The 27,283-nt window shown below is 36.0% G+C and overlaps 1 protein-coding gene across 4 annotated transcripts in view; it reads right to left on the bottom strand.

The window, feature by feature from the left end:
* MCU (mitochondrial calcium uniporter) overlaps positions 1-27,283 on the bottom strand; it is a 202,970-nt gene that overhangs the window by 15,378 nt on the left and 160,309 nt on the right. For all 4 annotated transcript variants that reach the window (XR_002338599.1, XR_002338598.1, XM_001925826.6 and 1 more), the window contains 3 exons: positions 27,115-27,184; positions 4,967-5,137; positions 3,442-3,546 (listed from right to left, as the gene is read on the bottom strand). Coding sequence is in view for 2 of the 4 variants with exons in the window: in XM_001925826.6 (XP_001925861.1) it covers positions 3,442-3,546; positions 4,967-5,137; positions 27,115-27,184 (346 nt within the window). In the remaining 2 variants the exon portion in view is untranslated. The remainder of the gene's footprint in view (positions 1-3,441; positions 3,547-4,966; positions 5,138-27,114; positions 27,185-27,283) is intronic.

The following is a 27,283-nucleotide window of genomic DNA, read 5'->3' as shown; positions in this document are numbered from 1 at the left end:
CCTTTATTATTTAAGATTCTGTGAGGAATAGTATACAATGACATAATCTCTCATTGGCTAATAATAACAGAGCTGAGAGAGCTTTGATGTCTGAATTTAAATATTAAAGTGGTCTTTTAAAGTTCTGTACTAAAGCTGCAATTCAGCTTACCAAATTTCACATTTCATTTTACAATGATCACATGAATTAGAGCCTTTTAACCTTTACACACTTTACATTCTAATTGACTTCTAGGAAGGTAGACAGATACCCCACAGTTCTGAGACATAGATAAGCAAAGAGTTGTAAGGCTGTCAAATTAATTACCAGAGAATCAAATATAATTTTTTTCCTTTTCAGTTTCTACCTTTATATTCCTTGAGAATAGCCCTATTTAAAAAACTAAAACAGAAACTCACCTTAGGGCAAAGGACACACGTAGACTGATAGTGAAGGGATGGGAAAACATATTTCACGTCAATGGACAAGACATTCCTTTTTTTTTTTTTTTTTTCCCCACTGTACAGCAAGGGGGTCAGGTTATCCTTACATGTATACATTACAATTACATTTTTCCCCCACCCTTTGTTCTGTTGCAACATGAGTATCTAGACATAGTTCTCAATGCTATTCAGCAGGATCTCCTTGTAAATCTATTCTAAGTTGTTACATTCCTTTTTTTTTTTTTTTTTTTTTTTTTTGTCTTTTTGCCTTTTTCTAGGGCCGAACTCACGGCATATGGAGGTTCCCAGGCTAAGGGTCTGATCAGAGCTGTAGCCGCCAGCCTACACCAGAGCCACACAGCAACTCGGGATCTGAGCTATGTCTGCAACCTACACCACAGCTCACGGCAACATTGGATCCTTAACCCACTGAGCGAGGCCAGGGATCGAACCCGAAACCTCATGGTTCCTAGTCAGATTCGTTAACCATTGAGCCATGACGGGAACTCCCATGACATTTCTGTTTTAAAAAGACAGTATTAGATAAGATAGTTGGAATTATTCATTGATTAAAATACCTCTAGATTTGGCAACATAATAGATGAAAGTTCGTATCTTTACTTTCCTATACATTTTATATAATAATATATTAGTCAACTTTTAACATTTTACTAATGCAGTAGAAAATCTAAATAGAACCAGTTCTCTAGATAATTCTCTCTCTCTCTCTCACACACACACAAACACACACACACACACCCCATCTCCTTTATCCATTCATCTGTAGATGCACACTTAGGTGTTTCCATAGCTTGCCTATTGTGAATAATGATGCAGTGAACATAGGGAGTGTAGCTATCTCTTTGAGGTGCTGATTTCATTTCCTTTGGGTGGATATATGCCCCGAAGTGGAATTGCTGGATCACGTGGTAGTTCTATGTTGGTCACAGGGTACCAATTTTACAATCATCAGATGAATTAGTTCTGAGGATCTAATGTACAGCATGTTGACTTATAGTTAATAAGACATAATGTATACTTGAAAGTAGCTAAGAAAGTAGCTATCAAGGGTTCTCATCAAAAAGAAATGGCATTTAAGTGAGATGATGAAGGTAGTAATTAATCCTATTGTGGTAATCATTTCTCAACATATAAAGGTGTTAAATCACCACACTGTACACTTTAAACTCACACAATGTTATATGTCAACTGTATGTCAATAAAGCTGGAAAAAAGGAGCAAATTAAAGCACAGCAAGAAAACTGAGTAATATAAGGCCTCACTTCTGTTATTTTTGAAGAAAACTTCTAGTCCAAGAATCAGTGCATTAAGAAGAGAGATGTATTAATGGGAGTTCCCTAGTGGTATAGTGATTAGGATTCAGTGCTTTCATTGCTACAGTATGGGTTCAAAGCCTGGTCTGGGAACTGAGACCCCAAATCAAGTTGCTATACACTGCATCTAAAAAGAGAGAGAAAAAAAAAAAGAAAAAAGGAAAGAAAAATATATTAGCATATCTAGCCAATGTACGGCTAACAGTCAATTCCTGGCCTACATGTTCAGTTATTCCAACTTAATAAAATCTGATTCAGTAACATCTTACTATTTAAAGGATACTTTAACTCATTTAATTCACTCAACATAGAATGACTACCTAAGTCAAAGGGGTATACAAAATCACAGTGCCTTCCCTCTGAGCATTTTAAGAGAAAAGGAATAAGAATTCAGAGAAGAGAGTAATCACTTCTGGTTGGCTGGGAGTTACAGAAAGAAGAAAAAGATCATGAAAGGCTTTGTGGAAGAGCTGACAGTGACAATTTTGACACGAGGAAAGAGAAGGTTAGGAAGAAAAGGAAAAGGCTTCTTAGAGGAAAGATGAGTAAACACTGAGGTGGTAAAGAATGGGGCATAGTTCAGGAAAGGAAAGGAATATGGGGTGGGGGGAGGAAGAGCTTGCAACATTTAAGAGGAAAAGAGAAAACATTTTAAGGTAGATTTTGGAGGCATTCAGGACTTAGGTTTTTATTTAGAACTTTTTCTACATTGGACACGATTCTCAAAAGCAGATTGGAAGAGAACAAATGTCCTAGGAGGCTGGTGGAGGGGGTGGTGATCATGGGAAGAGAATTAACAGCAGCAGCAAGTGACACTGAATATCAAGTGTAAAGAGAGAAAAATGACCAAAAAAGACACAATTCAAAATGCTATTTTAAAGGGCTATTTAATAGCATTAGTACTATATAGAACCATATCAGAGCACAGGGTAAAAAGAAAAATCAGTTATATTGACTCTGTCTTTATTTAATTTTTTTTTTTTTTTTTTTTTTTTGGCCACACCTGTGGCATGCAGAGGTCCCTGGGCCAGGGATTGAACCTGTGTCACAGCAGCAACCTAAGCCACTGCAGTGACAACGCTGCATCCTTAACCTGCTGCGCTACAGGAGAACTCCTTTATTTAAATTTTTGATATTTTATCATAGATTTTTTGTATTAACTTTGGTTTTTAAAAATAGTTTCTGGAAATATTTGATTGTTGAGTTTTTTGGTGTTCTTAGAATTTGCACCTGAGGCAAATACACAGTTTTTCACATAAAAGCATATACATGTTCGAAGTCCCCAAGTGTACAATAATTGACTTTCAGACTGCCAACCTTCGCCGTCAAAAAAAGGGGGAGTTAATTCCTGTTACAAGTGTTTAAGAGGGCGGCGAAGTCTATAATTTGTTTAAAAAAGATTCTCCCATAATGTTATTAAAATAATATTGACTTTTAGCATGTATGACAGGAAGGAGTTTAAGTTATGTAGGACATTCATTTATGTGAAACAGAGTGACAACAGCTAATAATAAAGCATTCTCGTGTCTATGTTTTAGTCAACATACTAGCCAAGTGCTACCTGTATGTAAAACTTGGAATGGTCTTTGAATATTGTCTGTTTCTCAAGTTTATCCAGGGAAAACAAAGTCCTTTCCTTAAACCCTTCTCACACTTCTCTTACTTTATCAAGGTTACTATTTACCTCTCTTTGGTGGTCGTACATGATATGTTAAGTCATTAATGACCAGCTTAAAGTCGTCAAGGAGAAGGAGGTCTATCCCTGTTGAGGCAGCAACTCGTACGCCATCTGTGAAAAATTCAAATATAAAAATTTTAATTTGTCATATGTCCACAATTATTCAAGAGTGGTCAGGAAAAAAGCAATCCCCGGAATTCCCATCATGGCTCAGTGGTTAACGAATCCGACTAGGAACCATGAGGTTGCAGGTTTGATCCCTGGCCTCAGTCAGTGGGTTAAGGATCTGGCGTTGCCGTGAGCTGTGGTGTAGGTCGCAGACGTGGCTTGGATCTGGTGTTGCTGTGGCTCTGGTGTAGGCCGGTGGCTACAGCTCCAATTAGACCCCTAGCCTGGGAACCTCCACATGCCGCCCTAGGAAAGACAGAAAGACAAAAAAAAAAAAAAAAAAAAAAGCCATCATCAAAAAGATTTAAAAAATTACATCTTTTAAATTTCAGCTAACTTTTTGCGTTATCCCCAAGTTCTATGCTAAACAAAGCTCATGTTATCTGAGACTTTTTGTTTTCATGGCCTCAAGTCTGTGAGGATTTAACACACGCTTTTCTGGCAGAACTTTGTAAACAAGTGAAGTAATTACACAGATGTCTAGTGTCAGCTGGAAATTTAGGGTCACTGGGAGAGCTGCATGGGTATCTATTTTTCTATGATGGAAGTTGGTTGGGTGAAAAACCCAATGTTTTCTAATATATGGTACTTGGCAGTATAGTTACTGATTAGTTGCCAATAATTCAGTAGGGGCAGATGTTAGGTGAGCAAAGTATGGCAACCAAGCTGGTCTACTAATTACATTATGAGTTGAGAATTTAAAATACTTAAAACTATAGAAATATGGCAAATTAGTAACAACTGATAAATCCAAGGGTAAACAGATACTTACTGTACTAGGCTTTTATGTTTTCTGTAGGTTTAAAATTTTTCAAAGTGAAAAATGTAAGGCACTTAAAAAATAAATACATGAAGTGGATGCCATGTCAAATGGGAAATTTTTAGTGCCTTATTTTATATTATTTTAAAATCACGTGTCTTAAAGACATTTGGTAGACATTTATGTGAAAGACATAAGAAGATCTAAAAAGAAGTCCTAATATTTCAAATCTTCAGAGACGATGGCTCAACTACTGGGAAAGTTCATTCTATGCCTAAGGTAATGACAAAAGTTCTCAAAAGTATAAAATGTGACGACTGTCCATCTTTGCCTATGGCATTATACGTGAGGTGCTTTTGAATGAGACTTTTTGTGTATATACACTTGCTAAAACTGAACTACTGAACTACCATATTCTGAAAACAGGGAGAGAAATCACTCTCCTGACATTCGCTAAGCAAAAAAAAAGTGTCGTAACGTTAGAGCATGAGATTCTTTTGCAACTGTGGGGTGTGTGTGTGTGTGTGTGTGTGTGTGTGTGTGTGTGTGTGTGATGGGGGGAACTGAGGGCTGGGTGGGAATTAATAATGAAGGTGATAATACCTGGTGAATAGATTGCAACTCTGTCAATTCCCCGATCTTCTTCTTGCAGTTGTCGTAAAAACACACCAACAGAGTCTGAGATGGGTTTGAGTGTAAACTGGCAGCGTTCACGCCGGGATGGTAGTCTCACAGATATCACAGGTAACCCATTTTGATACACCACTGTTACATCTGAAATGAAAAAGACCCATAATCATATGATAATTAGATTTCATTTTAAGTTAAAGCTATATTATTAATCTTCTTATATGGGGGCTTATTATTATTTGTGTGGTTTAAAATGTTTTAAAAGAATCAAGAGTATACCCTTTAACTTCAATTGAAGGTTACCCTGGTAACTGGCTTATACAGAAGATCATATCTACCACACAACTTACTTTTCAGAAAAAAGAAAATATGCAAAAGATTATTTTCTAAATGGGTCAAAAAGAGGCTTGCCCAGGAATCTGAGGTAAAGTTCTTAGTATTGGTGAATATAAACCCTGATTCTATTTAGTAAGATTTTATTGAGTAGCCAGAGTTTGCTAGGCCAAATTCCATACCCTGTAGGAGGCAGGTGACACTAAGAAGCCAGATTTCAAGAATCCCTGGGGAATGACATCTGAAAGTACGCTAATAAGCGAGACTCTTACTCATGGACAGTCAACTCAATTGTGGTACAGTATTATATCCATGGTGCTTGACAAGTAAGTATTCTCTTATCCAATATGGACATATTATGAAATATAAAAAACAAGTCCTTTTAAGTTCTCTTGAACATTTTCCTGAGATTAGCTAGAAGCCAAAACTCAACTTTAGGGATTTACTAACAAAAAGTCATTAGGTGAAACATTATCATAAGCGATACAACTGAAAGGATTTTCTACAACAGTACAGCACAGAATTCTTTACTTCCTTATGTTGTTCTTCAACAGTCTTTGTTTATAGTCTTAGTCACTAAAACAAATGCCAGAATGACTCCCTTTCAAATCATTTTCAAACAAAATTTTTAATAAATAAATTTTGAACTAGGATTTTTTTACACAAGCAACCAAGCATTTAACAATGATTAGTTAGCACAAGCCTGTGAAAAGAAAACAGGGTTTGGAGTCAAACCTGGGATGGAATCCTGACTATAACTTTGGGCATATTACATAACTTCTATGAGCCTCACTTTTTCATATATAAAATGGGCTTAATCCCTAACTGATGAAGTTATTGTGAGGAATAAATTAAAAAAACCATTTAAAACACTTAGCATCATGCTTTATAGATGAGTGATAATGTTTATCACCTTTTTTTTTTTTAAAGACTCAAAAGATGCATTCTACATGTTTCTAAGGATTCACACCCCTCAAAATTGAAGAGCTGAGAGGAAACATATGGAGATTATTGTTCTGGGGATTCCAGATGCATCAAACTTTCCATGGTTATTGTCATTTACATCTTATTTCCTTATATCTATTCTAGTAAGTTATAAGGCCTATATTGAATACAAAAGCCTTATACTACATTTTTTTCATGAATTAAATTTTAAAAGTAAGCCTTATGGAAGCATAGTTTATAAATAACAAAATACGTTCTTATTTTAAATGAACATCTGATGAATTGTGACATAATAATCAAGATAAAGAACATTTCCATAAACTCCCCAAATTTTCTTTTTTTCTTTTTTTCTTTTTTTGCCACTTCTAGGACCGCTTCCGTGGCATATGGAGGTTCCCAGGCTAGGGGTCTAACCAGAGCTGTAGCTGCCAGCCTATGCCAGAGCCACAGCAATGCGGGATGAAGCTGCTTCTGCGACATACACCACAGCTCAAGGCAACGCCAGGTCCTTAACCCACTGAGCAAGGCCAGGGATTGAACCCGCAACCTCATGGTTCCTAGTCGGATTCGTTAACAACTGAGCCACAACGGGAACTCCTTTTTTTTTTTTTTTTCCCCACATTTTCTTGATCCCCATTCCAGTTAATCTCTGAGCAACTAATGACTGGATTTTTGTCACTACAGATCATACTTAGGCTTTTTTAGACTTTTATACTATTGGAACCATATAGCATGTACTCTTTTGTATCTGGCTTCTTTATCAGTATAATGATTTTGAGATTCATCCACACTGTTGCAGGCATTAGTAGTCAATTCATTTTTATTGCTGAATTGCATTTTACTATACATGGATATACCACCATTTGTTCATCCATTTACCTGTTGATTGACCTGTGGATAGTTTCCAGCTTTGGACTACTATGAAAAAAACCTTTTATGATTATTTACTTACAAGTCTTTGTGTTCACATTTGTTTTTGTGGTATATCTTTTCTTATCCTTTTACTTTTAACCTACCCATGTCTTTATATTCAAAGTGGGTTTTCTGAAGACAACATATGGCTGAATATTGCTATTGTATCCAATAATCTTGTACCCAACAATCTTTTAATTAAAGTGTGTATATAATTGCATTTAATAAATTATAAATATGGTTGTGTGTAACTCTGCCATTTTGCTACTTTTCTTGACCCTACTATTCTTTCCTCTACTTTTCTTCTATCCTTTTACTCCTTTAGATTTACTGAGTATTTTTAGGACTATATTTAATCCCTACTATAGGCTTATTAACTATACATTTTCATGTTTTCAGGGGCTACTCCTATTTTTTTTTCAGAAAGTATGTGTTAAGTTTTTTTTACATGTATATATTCTTTTCTCTGACATTATTATGCTCCATCACAAGTGACCAGACATAGTTCCCAGTGCTGTACAGCAGGACCCCACTGGCTTATCCATTCCAAAGGCAACAGTTTGTATCTATTAACCCAAAATTCCCAGTCTCTCCTACTCCCACCCCCTCCCTCTTGGCAACTACAAGTCTGTCCTCCATGTCCATGAGTTTCTTTTCTGGGGAAAGTTTCATTTGTGCCATATATTATATTCCAGACATAAGTGATACCATATGGTATTTGTCTTTCTCTTTCTGACTTATTTCACTTAGTATGAGAGTCTCTCATTCCATCCATGTTGCTGCAAATGGCATTATTTTGTCCTTTTTTTATAGCTGAGTAGTACTCCATTGTGTATATATACCACATCTTTTTAATCCAATCGTCTGTCAATGGACATTTAGGTTGTTTCCATGTCTTGGCTATTGTGAATAGTGCTGCAATGAACATATGAGTGCATGTGTCTCTTTCAAGGAAAGTTTTGTCTGGATATATGCCCAAGAGTGGGACTGCTGGGTCATATTGTAGTTCTATGTATAGATTTCTAAGGTGCCTCAATACTGTTCTCCATAGTGGTTGTACCAGCTTATATTCCCACCAGCAGTGAAGGAAGATTCCCTTTTCTCCACATCTCCTCCAGCATTTGTTATTTGTGGACTTATTAATGATGGTCATTCTGACTGGTGTGAGGTGGTACCTCATAGTTGTTTTGATTTGCATTTCTCTAATAATCAGTGATGTTGAGCATTTTTCCATGTGCTTGTTGGCCATCTGTGTATCTTCCTTGGAGAAAAGTCTATTCAGGTCTTTTGTCCATTTTTCAACTGGGTTGTTGACTTTTTTGCTGTTGAATTGTTTAAGTTGTTTGTATATTTTAGAGATTAAGCCCTTGTCAGTTGCATCATTTGAAACTATTTTCTCCCATTTCATTGGTTGTTTTTTTGTTTTGTTTTGTTTTGTTTTGTTTTTTGTTTTTTGTTTTTTGTTTTTTTTTTTGCTGTGCAAAAGCTTGCCAGTTTGATTAGGTCCCATTGGTTTATTTTTGCTTTTATTTCTGATGCTTTGGGAGACTGACCTGAGAAAACATTTGTAAGGTTGCTTTCAGAGAATGTTTTGCCTATGTTCTCTTCTAGGAGTGTGATGGTGTCTTGTCTTATGTTCAAGTCTTTAAGCCATCTGGAGTTTATTTCTGTGCATGGTGTGAGGGTTTGTTCCAGTTTCACTGATTTACATGTGGCTGTCCAGTTTTCTGATCATCACTTGCTGAAGAGATTGTCTTTTTCCCATTTTATATTTTTGCCTCCTTTGTCAAAGATTAATTGACTGTAGGTGTCTGGGTTTATTTCTGGGTTCTCTATTCTGTTCCATTAGTCTGTGTGTCTGTTTTGATGCCAGTACCACACTGTCTTGATGACTGTGGCTTTGTAATATTGCCTGACGTCTGGGAGAGTTATGCCTCCTGCTTGGTTTTTGTTCCTCAGGATTGCTTTGGCAATTCTGGGTCTTTTGTGGTTCCATATAAATTTTTGTATTGTTCTAGTTCTGTGAAAGATGTCATGGGTAATTGGATAGGGATTACATTGAATCTGTAGATTGCTTTGGGTAGTATGGCCATTTTTACAATATTAATTTTCCTGACCCAGGACCATGGACGGTCTTTCCATTTCTTTGTATCTTCTTTAATTTCCTTGATTAATGTTTTATAGTTCTCAGCATATAAGTCCTTTACCTCCTTGGTCAGGTATATTCCCAGGTATTTAATTTTTTGGGGTGTGATTTTAAAAGGTATTGTATTTTTGCATTCCTTTTCTAATATTTCATTGTTAGTATACAAAAATGCGATTGATTTCTTCATGTTAATCTTTTTTTTGTCGTCTTTTTTTTTTTTTTTTTCTTTTTAGGACTGCATCTGCGGCATATGGAGGTTCCCAGGCTAGGGTCGAATCAGAGCTGTTGCTGCCGGCGTATGCCACAGCTACTGCAATGCCAGAGCCGAGCCGTGTCTCCAACTTATGCCACAGCTCACCACAATGCAGGATCCTCAACCTACTGAGTGAGGCCAGGGATCGAACCCGCAACCTCATGGTTCCTAGTCGGATTTGTTTCCGCTGTGCCAAGACGAGTACTCCCTGCATGTTAATCTTACATCCTGCTTACAATATATATCTTTAACTAATCATGGTTAACTTTCAAATAATATCATACTGGAGTTCCCATTGTGGCTCAGTGGAAACGAATCTGACTAGTATCCATGAGGACGCAGGTTTGATCCCTGGCCTCGCTCAGTGGGTTAAAAGATCCAGCATTGCCATGAGCTGTGGTGTAGGTCGCAGATGCAGTTCAAGTCCCACATTGCTGTGGCTGTGGCATAGGCCGGCAGCTACAGTTCCAATTTGACCCCTAGTCTGGAAACCTCTATATGCCTCAGGTGCAGCCCTAAAAAAAGACAAATAACATCATACCACTTTGGATATAATGTAGAGAACTTACAATAATAAACTTCCATTCCCCCTGCATTGTGCTATTGTTCTACATTCTATTTCTACATGTTATAAAATACATAATACACTATTTTTACTTTAACTGATTATATTTGAAAGAAATTTTAAAATTAGAAAAAAATATCTCTTATATTTTAGATATATTTACCCGCTGATGTTCCTTGCTTTTTTGGTATAGATCCAAATTTCCATTTGTTATTATTTTCCCTATGCCTCAAGAGCTTCCTTAAACTGGTGCAGCTATGTTGGCAATAAAATCTGTCAGCTTTAATAAGTCTGAAGAAGTCTTTATTTCATCATTTTTGAAAGACATTTTTTCTATGTAAAAAATTCTATGTTGACTTTTCACCTCCTTTCAGTATTCTAAAGAACTGTCTTCTGGTTTGCATAATATATGATAAATTTCTGTACATTTTTATCTTTGATCTTTTGTATGTAATATATCTTTTTTTTCCCCTGGCTGCTTTTAATATGTTCTCTTTATCTTTGGTTTTCAGCAATTGGATTATAATGTTTCTTTCTGTGCCTTTCTTTATGATTATTCTGTTTGGGAACTGTTAAATTTCTTAGGTCTGTGGGCTGTTTTAAAAAAGTTTAGAAAAATTTTGGCCATTACTCATATTTTTTTCTGTCTCCACTCTTGTGGGATTCCAGTCACACTTATAAGATAGATCATGTGGCACTGTCTCACAGGGCACTGAAGCTCTTTTAATATATTTCAAGGGTTTCCCCTTCTCAGATTCATTTTGGATAGTTTCAATTGCTGTGTACTTCAACGTCACTGGATCCTTTCCTTTTAACATACATTTTTCATCTCTAGATGTTCTATTTGATTATTGTTCTATTTTCTATTTTTTTTCATATTATGTTTTCTTTTCTCTCCCTGAATATAAGCATCCCATTTATAGTAACTATTTTAAAATTGTTGTATGTTAATTCCATCATCTCTGTCATTTCTAGGTCTGGTTCTACCGAATGATTTCACCCCACCCCCCACCCCATCCTCTGGCCTCATCATATGACTAGCAATTTTTTTTTCTTTTTTTATGGCCACACACATGGCATATAGAAGTTCCTGGGTTAGGGACTAAATCTGAGCTGCAGCTGTGACATACACTGCAGTTCTAGCAACACCAGATCCTTTAACTCACTGTGCCGGGCCAGAGATGGAACCCATGCCTTTGCAGTGACCAGAGCCACTGCTGTTGGATTCTTAGCCCACTGTGCTACAGCAGGAACTCCTGCCTAGTTAATTTGTGATGGGAGGTTAGACATTGTGACTTTCACATTGCTAAATGCTGGATCTTGCTGTACAGTTAAGTTACTTGCATATAAGCTTGATCCTTTCATCTTTTAGGACAGATACAGAGAATCCTTTATTCTAGGGCCCATTTGGCCCCTCTTTCAAGTTATGGTTCTTTTGGGGGTCTCTACTGAATGTTCATATATTTAGTGATGTCTCTCCTCTCTGGCTACAAGGAAGTCAAATATTTTCTGGCCCTGAGTGAGCACTAAGAGTTATTGATTTTACAGTTCCTTGTAACTGCTATTTTCTTGGAAGTTGTTATAGCCTGGCCTTGTGGTTTAGAATTTAGCTAAAGCCTCATGCTGTGAACTGAAGTAATGCAAGGTTAATCTCATTTGCTTTGCTTTTCTCAGAGATCATAGTTCTGTCTTGCCTATTGTCCAATGTGTAAAAACAGTATTTTCACTTATTTTGTCTGGTGTTCTAGCTGTTGATAGCAGGACAACAATTCCCAGGGCAGCTTATCCTTTGAATTAATGAATACATGATTTGAACTTTTACATAAAAACTAAAAAGAAGCAAAGTCAGAAATCTCTATTTATCCCTTCCAAAAGGATAGCCTGAGTTTCCTAATGAAGAAGAGGTCAAAAAATAGCAATATGAACCTAATACATAGCACGTACTATCTAAAGTTTCCAATATCTAAAGATACATGACATTTTTGTTATTTTATTTCTAATTTTTTAAAGTTTCCTTAGCAATCCATTGTTTCCTTAAAGTCAGAGCCAGTAACATAAATATTCCTATGTGTTCTATAGGCACTAATGATGATGGGGTCATAAAATTAGGTAACTAACTTGTCTACATGTTGTCCCTCCTCCCTGATCCCCAAACCAGTCTTCTTTCTTTCTTTCTTTCTTCCTTTTTTTTTTGCTTTTTAGGACTGCACCTGAAGCATATGGAAGTTCCCACGCTAGGGGTCAGATCAGAGTTACAGAGCTACAGCTGCCAGCCACAGTCACAGCCACAGCAACACAGGATCCTAGTTGTGTCTTCAAATTATATCACAGCTCACAGCAACACCAGATCCTTAACCTACTGAGCGGGGCCAGGGATCAAACCTGCGTCCTCATGGATAGTAGTTCGATTCGTTTCTGCTGCACCATGATGGGAACTCCAGTCCTCTTTTATATGTGAGCATATTCAACCACAGATTTCAAGAAGGAGACAGCATTGAATTTAAATAAAAAACAGGAATCTGTGAATTTTCAACACATAAAGTATGGACGATTTCACTACACTAATAAATCAGTTTCATAGTAAGGGTTTATAGATGACTTTTAAAATAACAGATAAAGTCAACACAGAAGGTGTTTATCACTCAGTTTAACTTTTTCCTTTAAAGATTATGAAGCCTTTAAAAGGAATTAAATTACGAAAGCTTGGAAAAACTTTTGCATGGATAGCACATTTCAGAACTGACAAAGCTTTATTATAATACTGATTTTGAAATAAATCCCCAGGTCTCTTTCTTTCCCACACACTAAAATTGTAATGTAACTGTTAAGAGTTCTTGTTTTGGAACCAAAGAATAACAATTACCTAAGTTCCTCAAGTTGAACAATATACAAAATTGGTTGCAGTGAAGTCACAAGGGAATTTACAAGCTAATGACAGCTGTCAACTACTGTTCTCTAGAGACAAACTTTTAAAGTGTAAATTGCATCAAATGACATTTTGGTTGGTATAAAAAATCTTTTGCTTTGATCTTCATTTCAATAAATAAGAAATAATCTAAGAATACTCTACAGCAGTGTACGTCAAAGAAACTAGAAATTGTGGGGAATTATATAAATATCGAGAGACAAAACATGACTACCGATTTAGAAATAAAAATTGAAAGGCAAGAAACTTTCCAGAGTAAGAAGAGAAGTGCAAAGGGAATAGATACTTGGGGTTGAAGAAGCAATAAATTTTTTAAAAAGCCTTTGGAACATCAGGTACAGAAAGTCATACAATAACACATGCTTATTATTTAACCAATTGTTAAAAGTGCTTTAAAAACTTCCTAATATTTTGGTGCTCAAAATAATTAATAAAATCTCTTCTACAATTTATCATTTTATGAACAGGACTGTATATCTCTTAAGGACTTAATATGAAAGGGAACTGGTACAATAAGGAAGCACACTTGGGATGTTTACTTAGAGATACTTAGAACTGAACTTGATATTACATGATAGATGATTCCAGTGGTTTATGATATTGCCATCATCTGTTTCTTTTCTTTCCCCTTTCTGTACTATTCTGCATCAAGAATGTGAAATATAATAACCAGAATTTTAGTGTTGGAAGAGCCAGAGAAATCACACAGATTAATGCCCTTCTTCTATAGCTAAGGACAATAAAGTCCAGCAAGGTGTCCCTAAGATCCCTAAGGTCAATCCATGTTGTTTCAAATGACAAGATGTCATTCTTTTTCATGACTGCATAATATGCTACTATATATATATATATATATATATATATATACACACACACACACACACACACAAACACACATATATATCACATCACCTCTTTATCCATTCACCTATCCATGGACACTTCCATATCTTGGCTATTTTAAATAATGCTGCAATGAACATAGAAGTGCATATATCTTCTCAAATTAGTGTGTTTTTGTTTTCTTCAGAAAAATACCTTGAAGTAGAATTGCTTAATCACATGGTCATTTTATTTATTTTTGAGGAATCTCCATACTGTTTTCGATAGTGGCTGTACCAATTTAATTCCAACCAATAGCGCAGGAGGATTCTCTTTTCTCCACATCCTCTCCAACATTTGTTATTTCTTTTTGATAATAGCCAGCCTGACAGGTGTGATGTGACATTTGCATTTCCTTGATGATTAGTGATATTGAGATCTTTTCATGTCTCTGTTGGCCATCAGTATGTCTTCTTTGGACAAATGTCTTCTCGGGTCCTTTGCCCATTTTGCAATTGTGTTGCTTATTTCTTTGATGTTGAGTTGTATGAGTTCTTTAATAATTTGGATATTAACCTTTTATCAAACATATCATTTGCAGATATCTTCTCCTATTCATCAGGGTGCCTTTTTGTTTTGTTGATATTTCCCCTTTCTGTGCAAAAGGTTTTTAGTTTGATGTGGTCTATTTGTTTATTTTTGCTTCTGTTTGCCTTGCCTGAGGACATATACACAAAAAATATTCTCAAGACCAATGTCAAAGAGTATACTGCCTATGCTTTCTTCTAGGAATTTTATAATTTTAGGTCTTCCATTTAAGTCTTTAATCCATTTTGAGTTTATTTTTGTATATTGTGTGAGAAAGTAGTCCATTGATTGGCATGTAGCTGTACAGTTTTCTCAACATTTATTGAAGAGTCTTTTTACCACTGTATATTCTTGTTTCTTTTGTTATAGATTAACTGACCATGTAAGTGTGGGTTTAATTTCTGGACTTTCTATTCTGATCTATTGATCCATGTGTCTGTTTTTGTGCCAATACCACATTGTTTTGATTACTGTAGTTTTGTAGTATAATCTGAAAGCGGGGAGTGTGATACCTCCAGCTCTGTTCTTCTTTCATAAGATTCTTTTGGCTATTAAAGGTCTTTTGTGTTTAGGTCTTTTGTGTCATCCTAAACACACAAAGTTTAGGATTATTTACTCTAGTTCCATCAAAAATGCCATTGCTATTTTGATAAGGATTGCAATGAATCTGAAGATTGCTTTGGGGAGTGTAATCATCTTAACAAGATTAATTCTTCCTACCCATGAGCATGGTATATCTTTCCATTTGTTTGTGTCATCTTGAATTCCCTTCATCAATGTCTCATAATTTTATGAGTACAAATATTTACCTCCTTGGTTAGATTTATTTCTAGGTATTTTAATATTTTTGATGCAACTGTAAATGAGATTGGTTTCTTAATTTCTTTTCCTGATAGTTCACTGTTAGCGTATAGAAACACAGCTGACTTCTATATATTAATTTTGTCTCCTGCAAGTTTATGAATTTATTGATTGATTCTAATAGTTTTTTTGGAGGTATGTTTTAGTTTTGATGTAAATCTGGTTAACAATTTTTTTCCTTTTAGAGCTTGTTTCACATTTTACTCTTTATGCTATCTGGAACTCACTTTTGTGAGATAAGAAATCAATTGTAACAGCACCACTGATTTAATACTCTGCCCTTTCTCCTGATTTACAAAGCTAATTCTATCACACATCAAATCTCCACATATGCAAGTTTTCTCTAATGTGACCCTACAATCATTTCTATACAAATACTTCACTGTTTTGATTATTATGGTTTTAAAAATAAATCATAATATGTCGTTTAGGTAGACAGTTTCTCCCCTTCTACTCCAAATTTATTTTAAGTGTTTAAAGAGTTTTATTCTTTCATATGAATTTCTGAATAAGTTTATCAGTTCTTGTTGAGGTTTACATTAGCATTGCACTGAGTTTATATATTCGTGTGGGGGAAACTGACAACTGTTACAATATTGTCTTCATATTCATTAACACATTCTAACTCTGTATTTACTACTATCTTCTTATAGGTTCTTCAATAAAATTTATTATTCTTAATAAATTCCTTACAGATTTTTTAATTTGTTTCATTCATAGATACCTTCAAATAATTTATTTTTAATATTCATTTCTATGTTCATAAATATTCCCAAAGTCTATCCCTTTTCATTAAACTACAATCTATTAGATAAAACATAAGATCACCGTTTTACTACAATAAATTAAATATTATTTTGTTGATAGTAAGGCCCTTTCTTACACATTATAGCAAAAAAATCTTTGTAATTTACTTAAACAATGTAAAAGAGGGAACTTAAAATTTCTTTAAATTATTCATAGTATATTAAAATGTTAAATCTGTCACATACTAGCACTTGGAGAAAACTCATTTTGAAAAACGTGCAAATATTTATGTAGAAAGTATCTTTTCATAGCAATATAAAAAAGCCCAATTATAGAATCTTAACTTTAGTAGTCTGATAAATCAAGTTCCATGAGATAATTTCCAATCATGCTTTTAAACCTCAAGAGTACAAAAATGACTTGTTTCAGTGAGGGCAACAAGGGGAAAAACAGTATAAATTATACAAACCAGTTGTATGTTTCTTGGTATTTTTGGATAATTGACCTCTTTGAGGATCTGAAGAAGGTATAGATTCTCCCCCTTAGACCTATTTCCTGGAAAAATTCAAACAATTTATACACAATAACTTGAGATATAATTAATTTTGTTGCATTGGAAAACGCTTTCCTTCATATTACCTGCTATGGACTGAATTATGATCCCCACAAATTTGTATTTGGAAACTCTAATTCCCAATGTGACTATCTGGAGATAGGTTCTTTTAGGAAGTAATTAAGCTTAAAGAAGAAGATAAGAGTGGGGCCCTAATCTGTAAGGATAGTAACTCTACAGGAAGAGTAAGAGCTTTCCCCACCCTTCACCACGTGGGGGACACAGTGAGAACGTGGCCATCTGTAAGCTAAGAAGAGAGCTCCTATGCACACTGACCTCCAAAACTGTGATAAAGTAAACTTTTGTGTTTAAGCCACCCAGCCTATAGTATTTTGTTATGGTAGCCTGACTTCTCAGGCCACATTGCCATTCTTAAAAAATAAACGTTTATAAATCCTGAAGCATTTTTCCTCACTTTAAACCAAAATTAATGGCCATTTTCTCATCTTTTTATAGAAATAAAATAAAAATGTACAAATTAAGACAAAAAATAAATTCTATATAAAAGAACATTTCAATTATAAGGCTGCTATTATTTGGCCTGAATAAAGAGTCACATAGTGGCCTGGTTTGGGAACATGGTAACTTGAATAACATCTTTGATATTTAAAAAAAATTGTACCTTTCTGTTTTTTTGTTGTTGTTTTTTGGTTGGTTTTTTTGGCCATGCCTGCAGCATGTGGAAGTTCCCAGGGTAGGGACAGAATCTGTGTTACAGCAGCAGTGCAAGCTGCTGCAACGATGATGTCAGATCCTTAAGCCATTGTGCCACAAGGGAACTCCCTGTGCTTTTCTATTTTTTTGTTTGGTTTTGGGTTTTTTTTTTTTTTTTTTTCTGCTTTTTTAGGGCCGCACTTGTGGCATATGGAGATTCCCAGGCTAGGGGTCAAATCAGAGCTATAGCTGCTGGCCTATACCACAGGCACAGCAATGCCAGATCCAAGCTGTGTCTGCAACCTACAGCACAGCTCACGGCAACAATGGATCCTTAACTCACTGAGCAAGGCCAGGGATCGAACCTGCAACCCCACGGTTCCTAGTCAGATTCGTTTCCACTACGCCACAACGGGAACACCAGTGCTTTTCTATTTTAATGAAAAGAAGTTGTGAAAACTCTTGAGCCTCTTATAAAAGTATGTGGTAGCAAACACAGTCACAGATCCCCATAGTTCACTTCGCTAGATGTTGCTTGGCTAGGCATGTTCAAGGAACCTAATATTTCTCTAAGACTCTTAGAATTAACTTTATATTGCTCACTGTTTTGATGCAATATCAAAATGAAAAGATTATAAATCCAAATTCCAATTTTAAGGTTTCTGGGTGGAGGTAATCTTTAAGCGGTCTAAAGTTTTTCTAAATTTTTGCAGAGAAAGTGACAAAGCTTTCTATTCATAACTGGAGAAACTTCCTTCGACAGCTGGAAAATTTACAAGGTTGTCTGTTTCTATATACTTCAGAGCTACTGCTTGGTTAAAATGGCTCATGATTTTTTCTACCAAATTCATAACAATGACTGTAGGGTCTTGAATTATAAGATTACGCTCATTCATAAAGGCCCAAATATCCCCAAATAAATCAAGCCGTAACTAAACTTCTGTAATAAACTTTCTCTTCTTTTAAAAGGCAAAACTATCCAATGTTTAATCTAGCAAGGACAAATTTCTATTTTGATTCCTTTTCTCTTAAAATCTTGTTCTCACAGTAGTTATTACTTCTGTGAGAAGTAGCAAGCAAGGCTTCTTTTAGAGCTGTTGGAAGTTTTCAATGTCAGTATGTACCAATGAAAAAAAAACCAGTGCATTATTGCAATGGGCAGATCTCCTTTCTTCTCTGAGGCCATATAAGTATGCATGTTGCTAAGTTTGGAAGATGTGCCATCTGTTCACAGAGTACCAATATCTTACAGTGAAAAAAAATTTTTTTTCTGGTAGTTATTTAGGAAAATTAATTTAACACTATTTCAAAGATAGTGATAGTCATTAATGTTAACAGCTTTTTCTAATTTCCATAAGAGATCACATGTTTGGGATTTTTCTGTGTATCAACATGCATATTATCAGACAAAAACTAGAAACTAAATTCTTTTTTTTAAATTTTTTTTTTATTTTCCACTGTACAGCAAGGGGGTCAGGTTATCCTTACATGTATACATTGCAATTACAGTTTTTCCCCCACCCTTTCTTCTGTTGCAACATGAGTATCTAGACATAGTTCTCAATCTATTCAGCAGGATCTCCTTGTAAATCTATTCTAAGTTGTGTCTGATAAGCCCAAGCTCCCGATCCCTCCCACTCCCTCCCCCTCCCATCAGGCAGCCACAAGTCTCTTCTCCAAGTCCATGATTTTCTTTTCTGAGGAGATGTTCATTTGTGCTGGATATTAGATTCCAGTTATAAGTGATATCATATGGTATTTGTCTTTGTCTTTCTGGCTCATTTCACTCAGGATGAGATTCTCTAGTTCCATCCATGTTGCTGCAAATGGCATTATGTCATTCCTTTTTATGGCTGAGTAGTATTCCATTGTGTATATATACCACCTCTTCTGAATCCAATCATCTGTCGATGGACATGTGGGTTGTTTCCATGTCCTGGCTATCGTGAATAGTGCTGCAATGAACATGCGGGTGCACGTGCCTCTTTTAAGTAGAGTTTTGTCCAGATAGATGCCCAAGAGTGGGATTGCGGGGTCATATGGAAGTTCTATGTATAGATTTCTAAGGTATCTCCAAACTGTTCTCCATAGAGGCTGTACCAGTTGACATTCCCACCAACAGTGCAGGAGGGTTCCCTTTTCTCCACAGCCCCTCCAGCACTTGTTGTTTGTGGATTTATTAATGATGGCCATTCTGACTGGTGTGAGGTGGTATCTCATGGTAGTTTTGATTTGCATTTCTCTTATAATCAGCGATGTTGAGCATTTTTTCATGTGTTTGTTGGCCATCTGTATATCTTCTTTGGAGAAATGTCTATTCAGGTCTTTTGCCCATTTTTCCATTGATTGATTGGCTTTTTTGCTGTTGGGTTGTATAAGTTGTTTATATATTCTAGAGATGAAGCCCTTGTCAGTGGCATCATTTGAAACTATTTTCTCCCATTCTGTAAGTTGTCTTTTTGTTTTCTTTTTGGTTTCCTTTGCTGTGCAAAAGCTTTTCAGTTTGATGAGGTCCCATGGGTTTATTTTTGCTCTAGTTAGAAACTCAATTCTTTAAGAGCAATAGCAGTAGTTTCTTCAAGTTGCCTTCTGGAGAAAAATCGGATAGTTTCCAATTCCCTTAAAACTTATTTCAAAATATTGAAATAAGTGACGGCAATCCTAGAATGGATGATATCAACTGAAATTTGACAAAAATTTACTTTTGCTCCATGCTAAGCCAGTTTAAATACTGTCAGCACATAAAGCTTAAACGTCTTTCCAAGTTCATGTGTCTGTTTTTCTTAGCAATGTGAGAGTTAATTTTATACAGTCCTTCAAAAAAGGCTTTTGTAATGGAACAAGTTCAACCATATTTTGGTATTGTCAAACTGAAACTTCTACTTACATAAAAATTCAAACTGTAGAATATATTTAAAAAAATGGAAAAATAAGAAAGTGTTTCAGCTTTCCCAACTTCACATTTATCTTAGTGAGAACTAGGCGCACCTTAAAATACTGAGGTTTTTCTGGTCTATCATTTTTGGTGATTTCATTACTTTCATTTCCTTTTTGTTGTCAGTTTTTAAAAGTTGGAATGAAAGATATTGGTAAGATATGTTTATACCTCAATATGATGAAAATAAATACAGAATTTCCAATTGTATACAAGTGAACATTAATAATAAAACATGATTTAATAAAAAAAATCTTCCCTTTCCCCCAAAGCTATTTTAAAAGTAACAGGAGGAGTTCCCGTCATGGCACAGTGGAAGTGAATCCAACTAGGAACCATGAGGTTGAGTGTTTGATCTCTGCCCTTGTTCAGTGGGTTAAAGATCTGGTATTGCCATGAGCTGTGGTGTAGGTCACAGATGTGTCTTGGATCTGGTGTTGCTGTGGCTCTGGCATAGGCTGGCAGCTGTAGCTTCAATTAGACCCCTAGTCTGGGAACTTCCATATGCCACAGCTGCAGTCCTAAAAAGAAAAATAAATAAATAAATGTAACAGGAAAAACTCTAGACTATATAAAGAACCCTTAGAAATCAATACTAAGACAGTCAATTTTTTTAAATGGGCACAAAGTTTGGGCACTTCATCAAAGAAAATATCTGAATGGTTAATAATTATATTAAAAGATGTTCAATGGCTTAGTCATCAGTGAAATACAAATTAAAGCCACAATGAAATAATACTATAAGTCCACTAGAATGTCTATAATCAAGAATACTGACCATAGGGGAATTCCCGTTGTGGCTCAGTGGAAACGAATCTGACTAGTATCCACGAGAATTCAGGTTCAAACCCTGGCCTTGTTCATTGGGTTAAGCTTGTTGCTGTGAGCTGTGGTGTAAGTTGAAGACATGGCTCGTATCTGGTGTTGCTATGGCTGTGGTATAGGCCAGCAGCTACAGCTCTGATTTGACCCCTAGCTTGGGAACCTCCATTATGCTGTGGTTACAGCCCTAAAAAGACAAAAAAAAAAAAAAAAAAAAAAAAGGATATGACCATACCAAGTGTTGGGGAGGACATGGGGAAACTGGAACAGTTATACATTGCTGATAGAAATGCAAAATGGGACAGCCACTTTGGAAACCAGTTGTGCAGTTTCTTAAAAGGTTAAGCACACAATGAAAAAACCTGAAGACCACACAAACAGTTGGGAAGATATATCATGTTCTTGAGCTGAAAGAACCAATATTGTCAAAATGACCATACTACCCAAGGCAATCTACAGATCCAATGCAATCTACAGATCCAATGCAATCACTATCAAATTACCAACGGCATTTTTCACTGAACTGGAAGAAAATTTTAAATTTGTGTGGAAACACCAAAGACCTCAAATAGATACAAAAATCTTGAGAAGGAAGAAGTGCTGGAGGAATCATGCTCCCTGACTTCAGACCATACTACAAAGTAACAGTCATCAAAACAATATGGTACTGCCACAAAAACAAACATATAGATCAATGGAACAGAATAGAAAGCCCAGAAAAAACCCACATACCTATAGTCAATTAATCTACAACAAAGGAGCTAAGAATGTACAATGGAAAAAAGATAGTTTCTTCAATAAGTGGTGATGGGAAACTTGCACAGCTACATGTCAAAGAATGAAATTAGAAGATTCTCCAACATTGTATACAAAAATACAAAATAATCTCAAAATGAATTAAAGACCTAGATGTAAGAGTAGATACAATAAAACTAGAGGAAAACACAGGCAGAACACTATGTATTGTAGTTCTTTATTGTTATTGCTGAGTAGTAGTCTAGAATACATGTATGTGTAACTGGGTCACCATGCTGTACAGTAGAAAACTGACAGAATACTGTAAACCAGCTATAATAGAAAAAAATAAAAATCATTATATAAAAAAAAGAAAGAAAAAAAGAAAGAGAAAACAAGAAAGAAAGAAAAAAAAAAAGAACTACAATACATGTTACAACATGGGGAGTTCCATCATGGCTCAGTGGAAACAATCTCACTAGCATCCAGGTTACAATATGGACAAATCTTAAAAGTATTAGGTTATGTAAAAGATGCTAGATAACAAAAGACTATACATTGTCTTTTGACAATGAATCCATTTATACGACATTTTAAGAAAAGGTTTAACTGTATATAGAAAAAGCAGACTAGAGTTTGCCTGGGGCTTAGTTGTGACCAGGGATTGATTGCAAAACAAGAACAAGAAAACTTTTAGGGGTGAAGGAAGTAGTATAAAGCTGTATTTTTATCATACTTGCATGACGATAGTTGAATTTTATGGAAATACAAAATACCTGTCAACAAAGCTTTTAAAAAAGAACAGGACAGAAAAACAAAGAAAAAAGCTGGGACATATATACTGTTTCCCAAATCACCCACAGACCTTAACTAAGATTAAGAATTTATGTATATTATCTATATTTGGGTTAGACAGATGGTTATTTTTTTAATTTGTTATTACTTATTTATTTATTTTGGCTGCAGTAGCTGCGGCAACACTGGATCCTTAACCCACTATGCTAGGCTGGGGATTGAACCTGCGTTCCAGTGCTTCAGAGAGAGACACTGCCAGTCCTGTTGCACCACAGCAGGAACTCTAGTTGTTTATTATTAAACAGGAATTTTCAGTAACCATTCATCACTAAAATTATTTGTCTTCAAGCAATTTTTTTGTAAGGAAATCTTACTTTTTTTGTCAACTACAAAATAGACACAACTTTCTACTATGATACCCAATACAAGGCTAATTGAGTAGCATTACATTTCTGGGTAGAAAAATGAAGGCAGTCATAAGAGACTCCTATTTTCCTTGCTCTTACTCCTGCTCGAAGATAAGTCCTCACTTATGCTATTTAATTGTCAGGACAACTCTGGTTGCCCTCTCTTACTCTCAAAAGTGTCCTGGGTTGGATGATAAATTCTATAGACAACCTATCCATAGCAGAATTACTCTCTCATCCTCAACTTTCAGTAATATGGAGGGCGGAGCTCCTGTTGTGGAGCAATGTAATCTGACTAGTATTCATGAGGATGCGGTTTCCATCCCTGGCCTTGCTCAGTGGGTCGGGGATCCGGCATTGCTGTGAGCTGTGGTGTAGGCCAGCAGCTATAGCTCCAACTCCACATCTAGCCTGGGAACTGCCATGAGCTGTGGGTGTGGCCCCCAAAAGCAATAATAATAGTAAGAAGAAGAAGAAGGAGGGAACCCCTGAAGGCTCTAAAGACCTCTAAATAAGTTATAAACCATACAATCATAAAAATTTTAGTCACTTCACAATTAAAGATCTAGGGTATAGAAAAATTAAAATGAGAAGCCCCAAACCACATTTTTTTTTTTTAATTAGGGGTCTCTGACACTATCACAAACACTCTTGATAGAGTAAAGAGTTTCTGGTGGGAGTTCCCGTCGTGGCGCAGTGGTTAACGAATCCGACTAGGAACCATGAGGTTGCGGGTTCGGTCCCTGCCCTTGCTCAGTGGGTTAACGATCCGGCGTTGCCGTGAGCTGTGGTGTAGGTTGCAGACGCGGCTCGGATCCCACGTTGCTGTGGCTCTGGCGTAGGCCGGTGGCTGCAGCTCCGATTGGACCCCTAGCCTGGGAACCTCCATATGCCGCAGGAGCGGCCCAAAGAAATAGCAAAAAGACAAAAAAAAAAAAAAAAAAAAAAAAAGAGTGTCTGGTGGGTAAGTACTATTTCTGTAGGTAAGTATATTTTTTCTCTTGCGAGAGGTAATCATTATTACCTTCTATTTCATCTGTTTCACAAATGAGGGAGAAGGTTTTTCAAAGTTAATTACTACGCCTAAGGTTAAAGGTTGGTTAAGTGGTGCAACTGGGATGCACATCTTGACTCCAGAGCTTGATACTTAACCTCTAAGCACAATGCCTCTCATGAAAGGGAACGGGGCGTGGGCACAGGCATGTGAATGTGCGCCTGCAAGCAGTGTAGCAAAAGCAGTTCCAGAGTTGAGGGTCATGAGACCAGAGGTTCCATGAGTTAGTTTGAGAGAGTGTTTGTCACTAAGAAATTATACATAATATTTCCCAAGTTCTAGATAAGATTTTTTCTAGAGAGAGAAGCTAGAGCTTTCATCAAATCCTCTAAAGCATTTAATGACATAAGGAGAAGTAAGAACCTTTTAGATTGCTTTGGTAGGGAGGTTAAACATTTAAAATAATCTATGTTTTTTACCTCAGCTATCATAGTCATAACTAGGTAACAAACAATTACTGAGAAGCAGTATATAATAGGTATATATTCGTTTTAAATTCTTTTTTTTCCCCACCAGGCCACACCTGCAGCATATGGAAGTTCCCAGGCCAGGGATTGAATCTGGGTCCTGCAGCAGCTGTGGCAACATCGAATCCTTTAATCCACTGCCCCAGGCCAGAGATCAAACCCACACCTCTGCAGTGGCCCAAGCCCCTGGAGTCAGATTTTGAACCAACTGCAACACAGCAAGAACTCCTATATATTCTATACTAGGCATATAAATATCACAACTACACAATATGGTATTTTAGACCTTGTATTTAAAAAAACAAACAAACAAAAAAAACAAAAAACAGGGTCAAGCCCACATTTGATATAGACTATGGCCCAGCAGTCATAACAAGGAGCAATGAATGATGGTAGAGACATTTCTGTTGGTGGCTAAATTCTACTGAAGTAGCGTTAAGCAGAGTTTTCTTACATGCTGTATCAGGCTAAGGTAAAATTAAACTATATGTACAAATAAGAAAGGTATATAATTTAGGGGTAGTAAAAACACTGAAATGCATTAAGTGAAATAATCTTCTGCTTCTATTTCTTGATAACTAGTAATATGAGTTGATTTTTTTTAAGGAGGGCAATAGTATTATCGGTAGGAATTTGGGGAGACTTTTTTTTTTTTTTTTTTTAGCATGTATCTCTTTACTTTTGTAAAAATACTTTTGTAAAAAACCGCTCATACAGTGTAAAGGCAACATACTGGCATTTATGTCCTGTGAAAAATTCAGCCAGATAACCCAGTACAACTGTACCATGGTTACATTACTGAAAATTTTTTACACAGATTAGTATATAGGAAAATAATAACTGTGGTATGTGGTAAAATTAACAATATATATATTTCAGGAGGAATTCATTAGTTTAAATTATTTGCTACTGAATATCATAACTATTTGGCACAAGTGTCCTGTTGTAGTGTGACTTAGTTGCCACTGAATATATATAACTTACCAAATATTTATATATAGACACTGAATAGATAAAAATTTCAGACAATATTGTAAAAGCAAGAAATTTGAAAATGAAATGCTACTAGTTTAGAATAAAATGAGAGGATTCGTCGCTATGAAAAGTATTCTTTATACTTGGAGAAATTCTCTCTCTCTAATGAAACCATCCAATGATGTCACCTGCATTGGTAATGGAGGATAGTAATAGGACCTGGGAAGGGTGCAGACATGGCAGTGGAAAGCCCCTCTCTGGCTATTTAGTGGGCCAAGACAGTTCTAGGGGCAAGAGTGATACCCATCTACTGCTTTGGAGGGGCCTAAGGAGGGAAAGAGTAGGTGGCATGGGCAGGTGGTATTATGGGCCTCTGGCTCCTGGTCATGTAGGAGGTACTGGCATCTACATACATACTGAGTTTTGACTAAGGGCAACACAACTACTGTCCTCAGCTATAACGAAGTGCCAAGTGCTGCTTTTTAATTTGTACACTTATTTTATCACCTCTTTATGTCTCTAAGATGGAGGAAAAAGAAATCCAGCTACTATTTTTCACTGTTTTGATTATGGCCTCATTTTCCTTTCAACCTTTCCATACTACAAAAGAGTAACCACAAATGGATAGTTCCTTCAAATCTAGGTTATTCAGCAAATATGAGCACCCTGTTTATATATCTAAACAACTTTGGGAGGGGTTCTTATAACACTGAAAATATCTATACTGATTAAAGACAGGAGATCCGGCACTTTCAAATAAGTGCACCTGAGGTTTCTTCAATTTCAGGTGTCTATGTAAATGTGCAGGGTGCCCTTTCAATGGTTGCTATGCCTATGAATTAATGTTTAGAAAGCTGAAGTTAATTAGAGTTCTATCAAACTAAACTTTGTACAGAGAAAATATATTTAATAGTCAACTGTAAGCAAATAATCTAAACTATAAATGTGCAATGCTGGGTAAAAGAAATGACAGGAAGAGTTGTAAACATATCTCCTCCACTACTATAAATACAACAGAAGCTTGCAGTACCATGGACTTTCATAAACGACTATATATGGTCCCCAAGCATCTGTTCACTTTTTTCTCACATCAAAGAAGAGTATTATAGCCCTGAGCCTAAGGGAAGAAAAGGCAAAGAAGGGCAAGAGGTTTCAGACTCTGAACCGCTTCTGTCTAGGCTCCGATGCCACGAAGGAGCTGGAGGGTTTGATCATTACCCATAATATAAAGACTCAATGGTTAGGAAGTACCAAAGATGGTATTTCTGTGATTTTCCCAGTTTGTTTAAAACATAAATGAAAGGAGTAGATAGTATTATTCCATGATGTATGAAAACTTGTTGGAGTCTATCAGTTGTTCCTCCTGATTTCTCCTCTAAATTCACTAGATCCTCGTTCAAATTTTATTTCTCCTCTAGCCTCCCATCTCCTTCTCTCTCTGACTTCAAGCACATCTTAAGTGAAAGAGTATAGTTTATGAATGTATATGTCAGACAGGGAATAGGAAACACTGAATTAAAGAAAAAAAAAGCATTAGCAATAAAAAATGGAGTTGCCAAAACTCACCATCAGAGGGCACAACAGTACTGCAATAAACGACTCCCAAATTCTGCCAAGAAGAGAGCCGCTGGTGCACCTAGAAAATACAAAAAGGATACATCCATTGTTTGGATACAACAACAAATGTTATATGCGTGTGTGTGTGTGTGTGTGTGTGATAGCTTTTAATTATTTA

Source organism: Sus scrofa, chromosome 14 (assembly GCF_000003025.6).
Source record: "Sus scrofa isolate TJ Tabasco breed Duroc chromosome 14, Sscrofa11.1, whole genome shotgun sequence".
In the NCBI taxonomy this organism is placed as follows: Eukaryota; Metazoa; Chordata; class Mammalia; order Artiodactyla; family Suidae; genus Sus; species Sus scrofa.
Note: the sequence above shows the minus strand (reverse complement) of the source record. Positions and strands in the feature narration are given on the sequence as shown.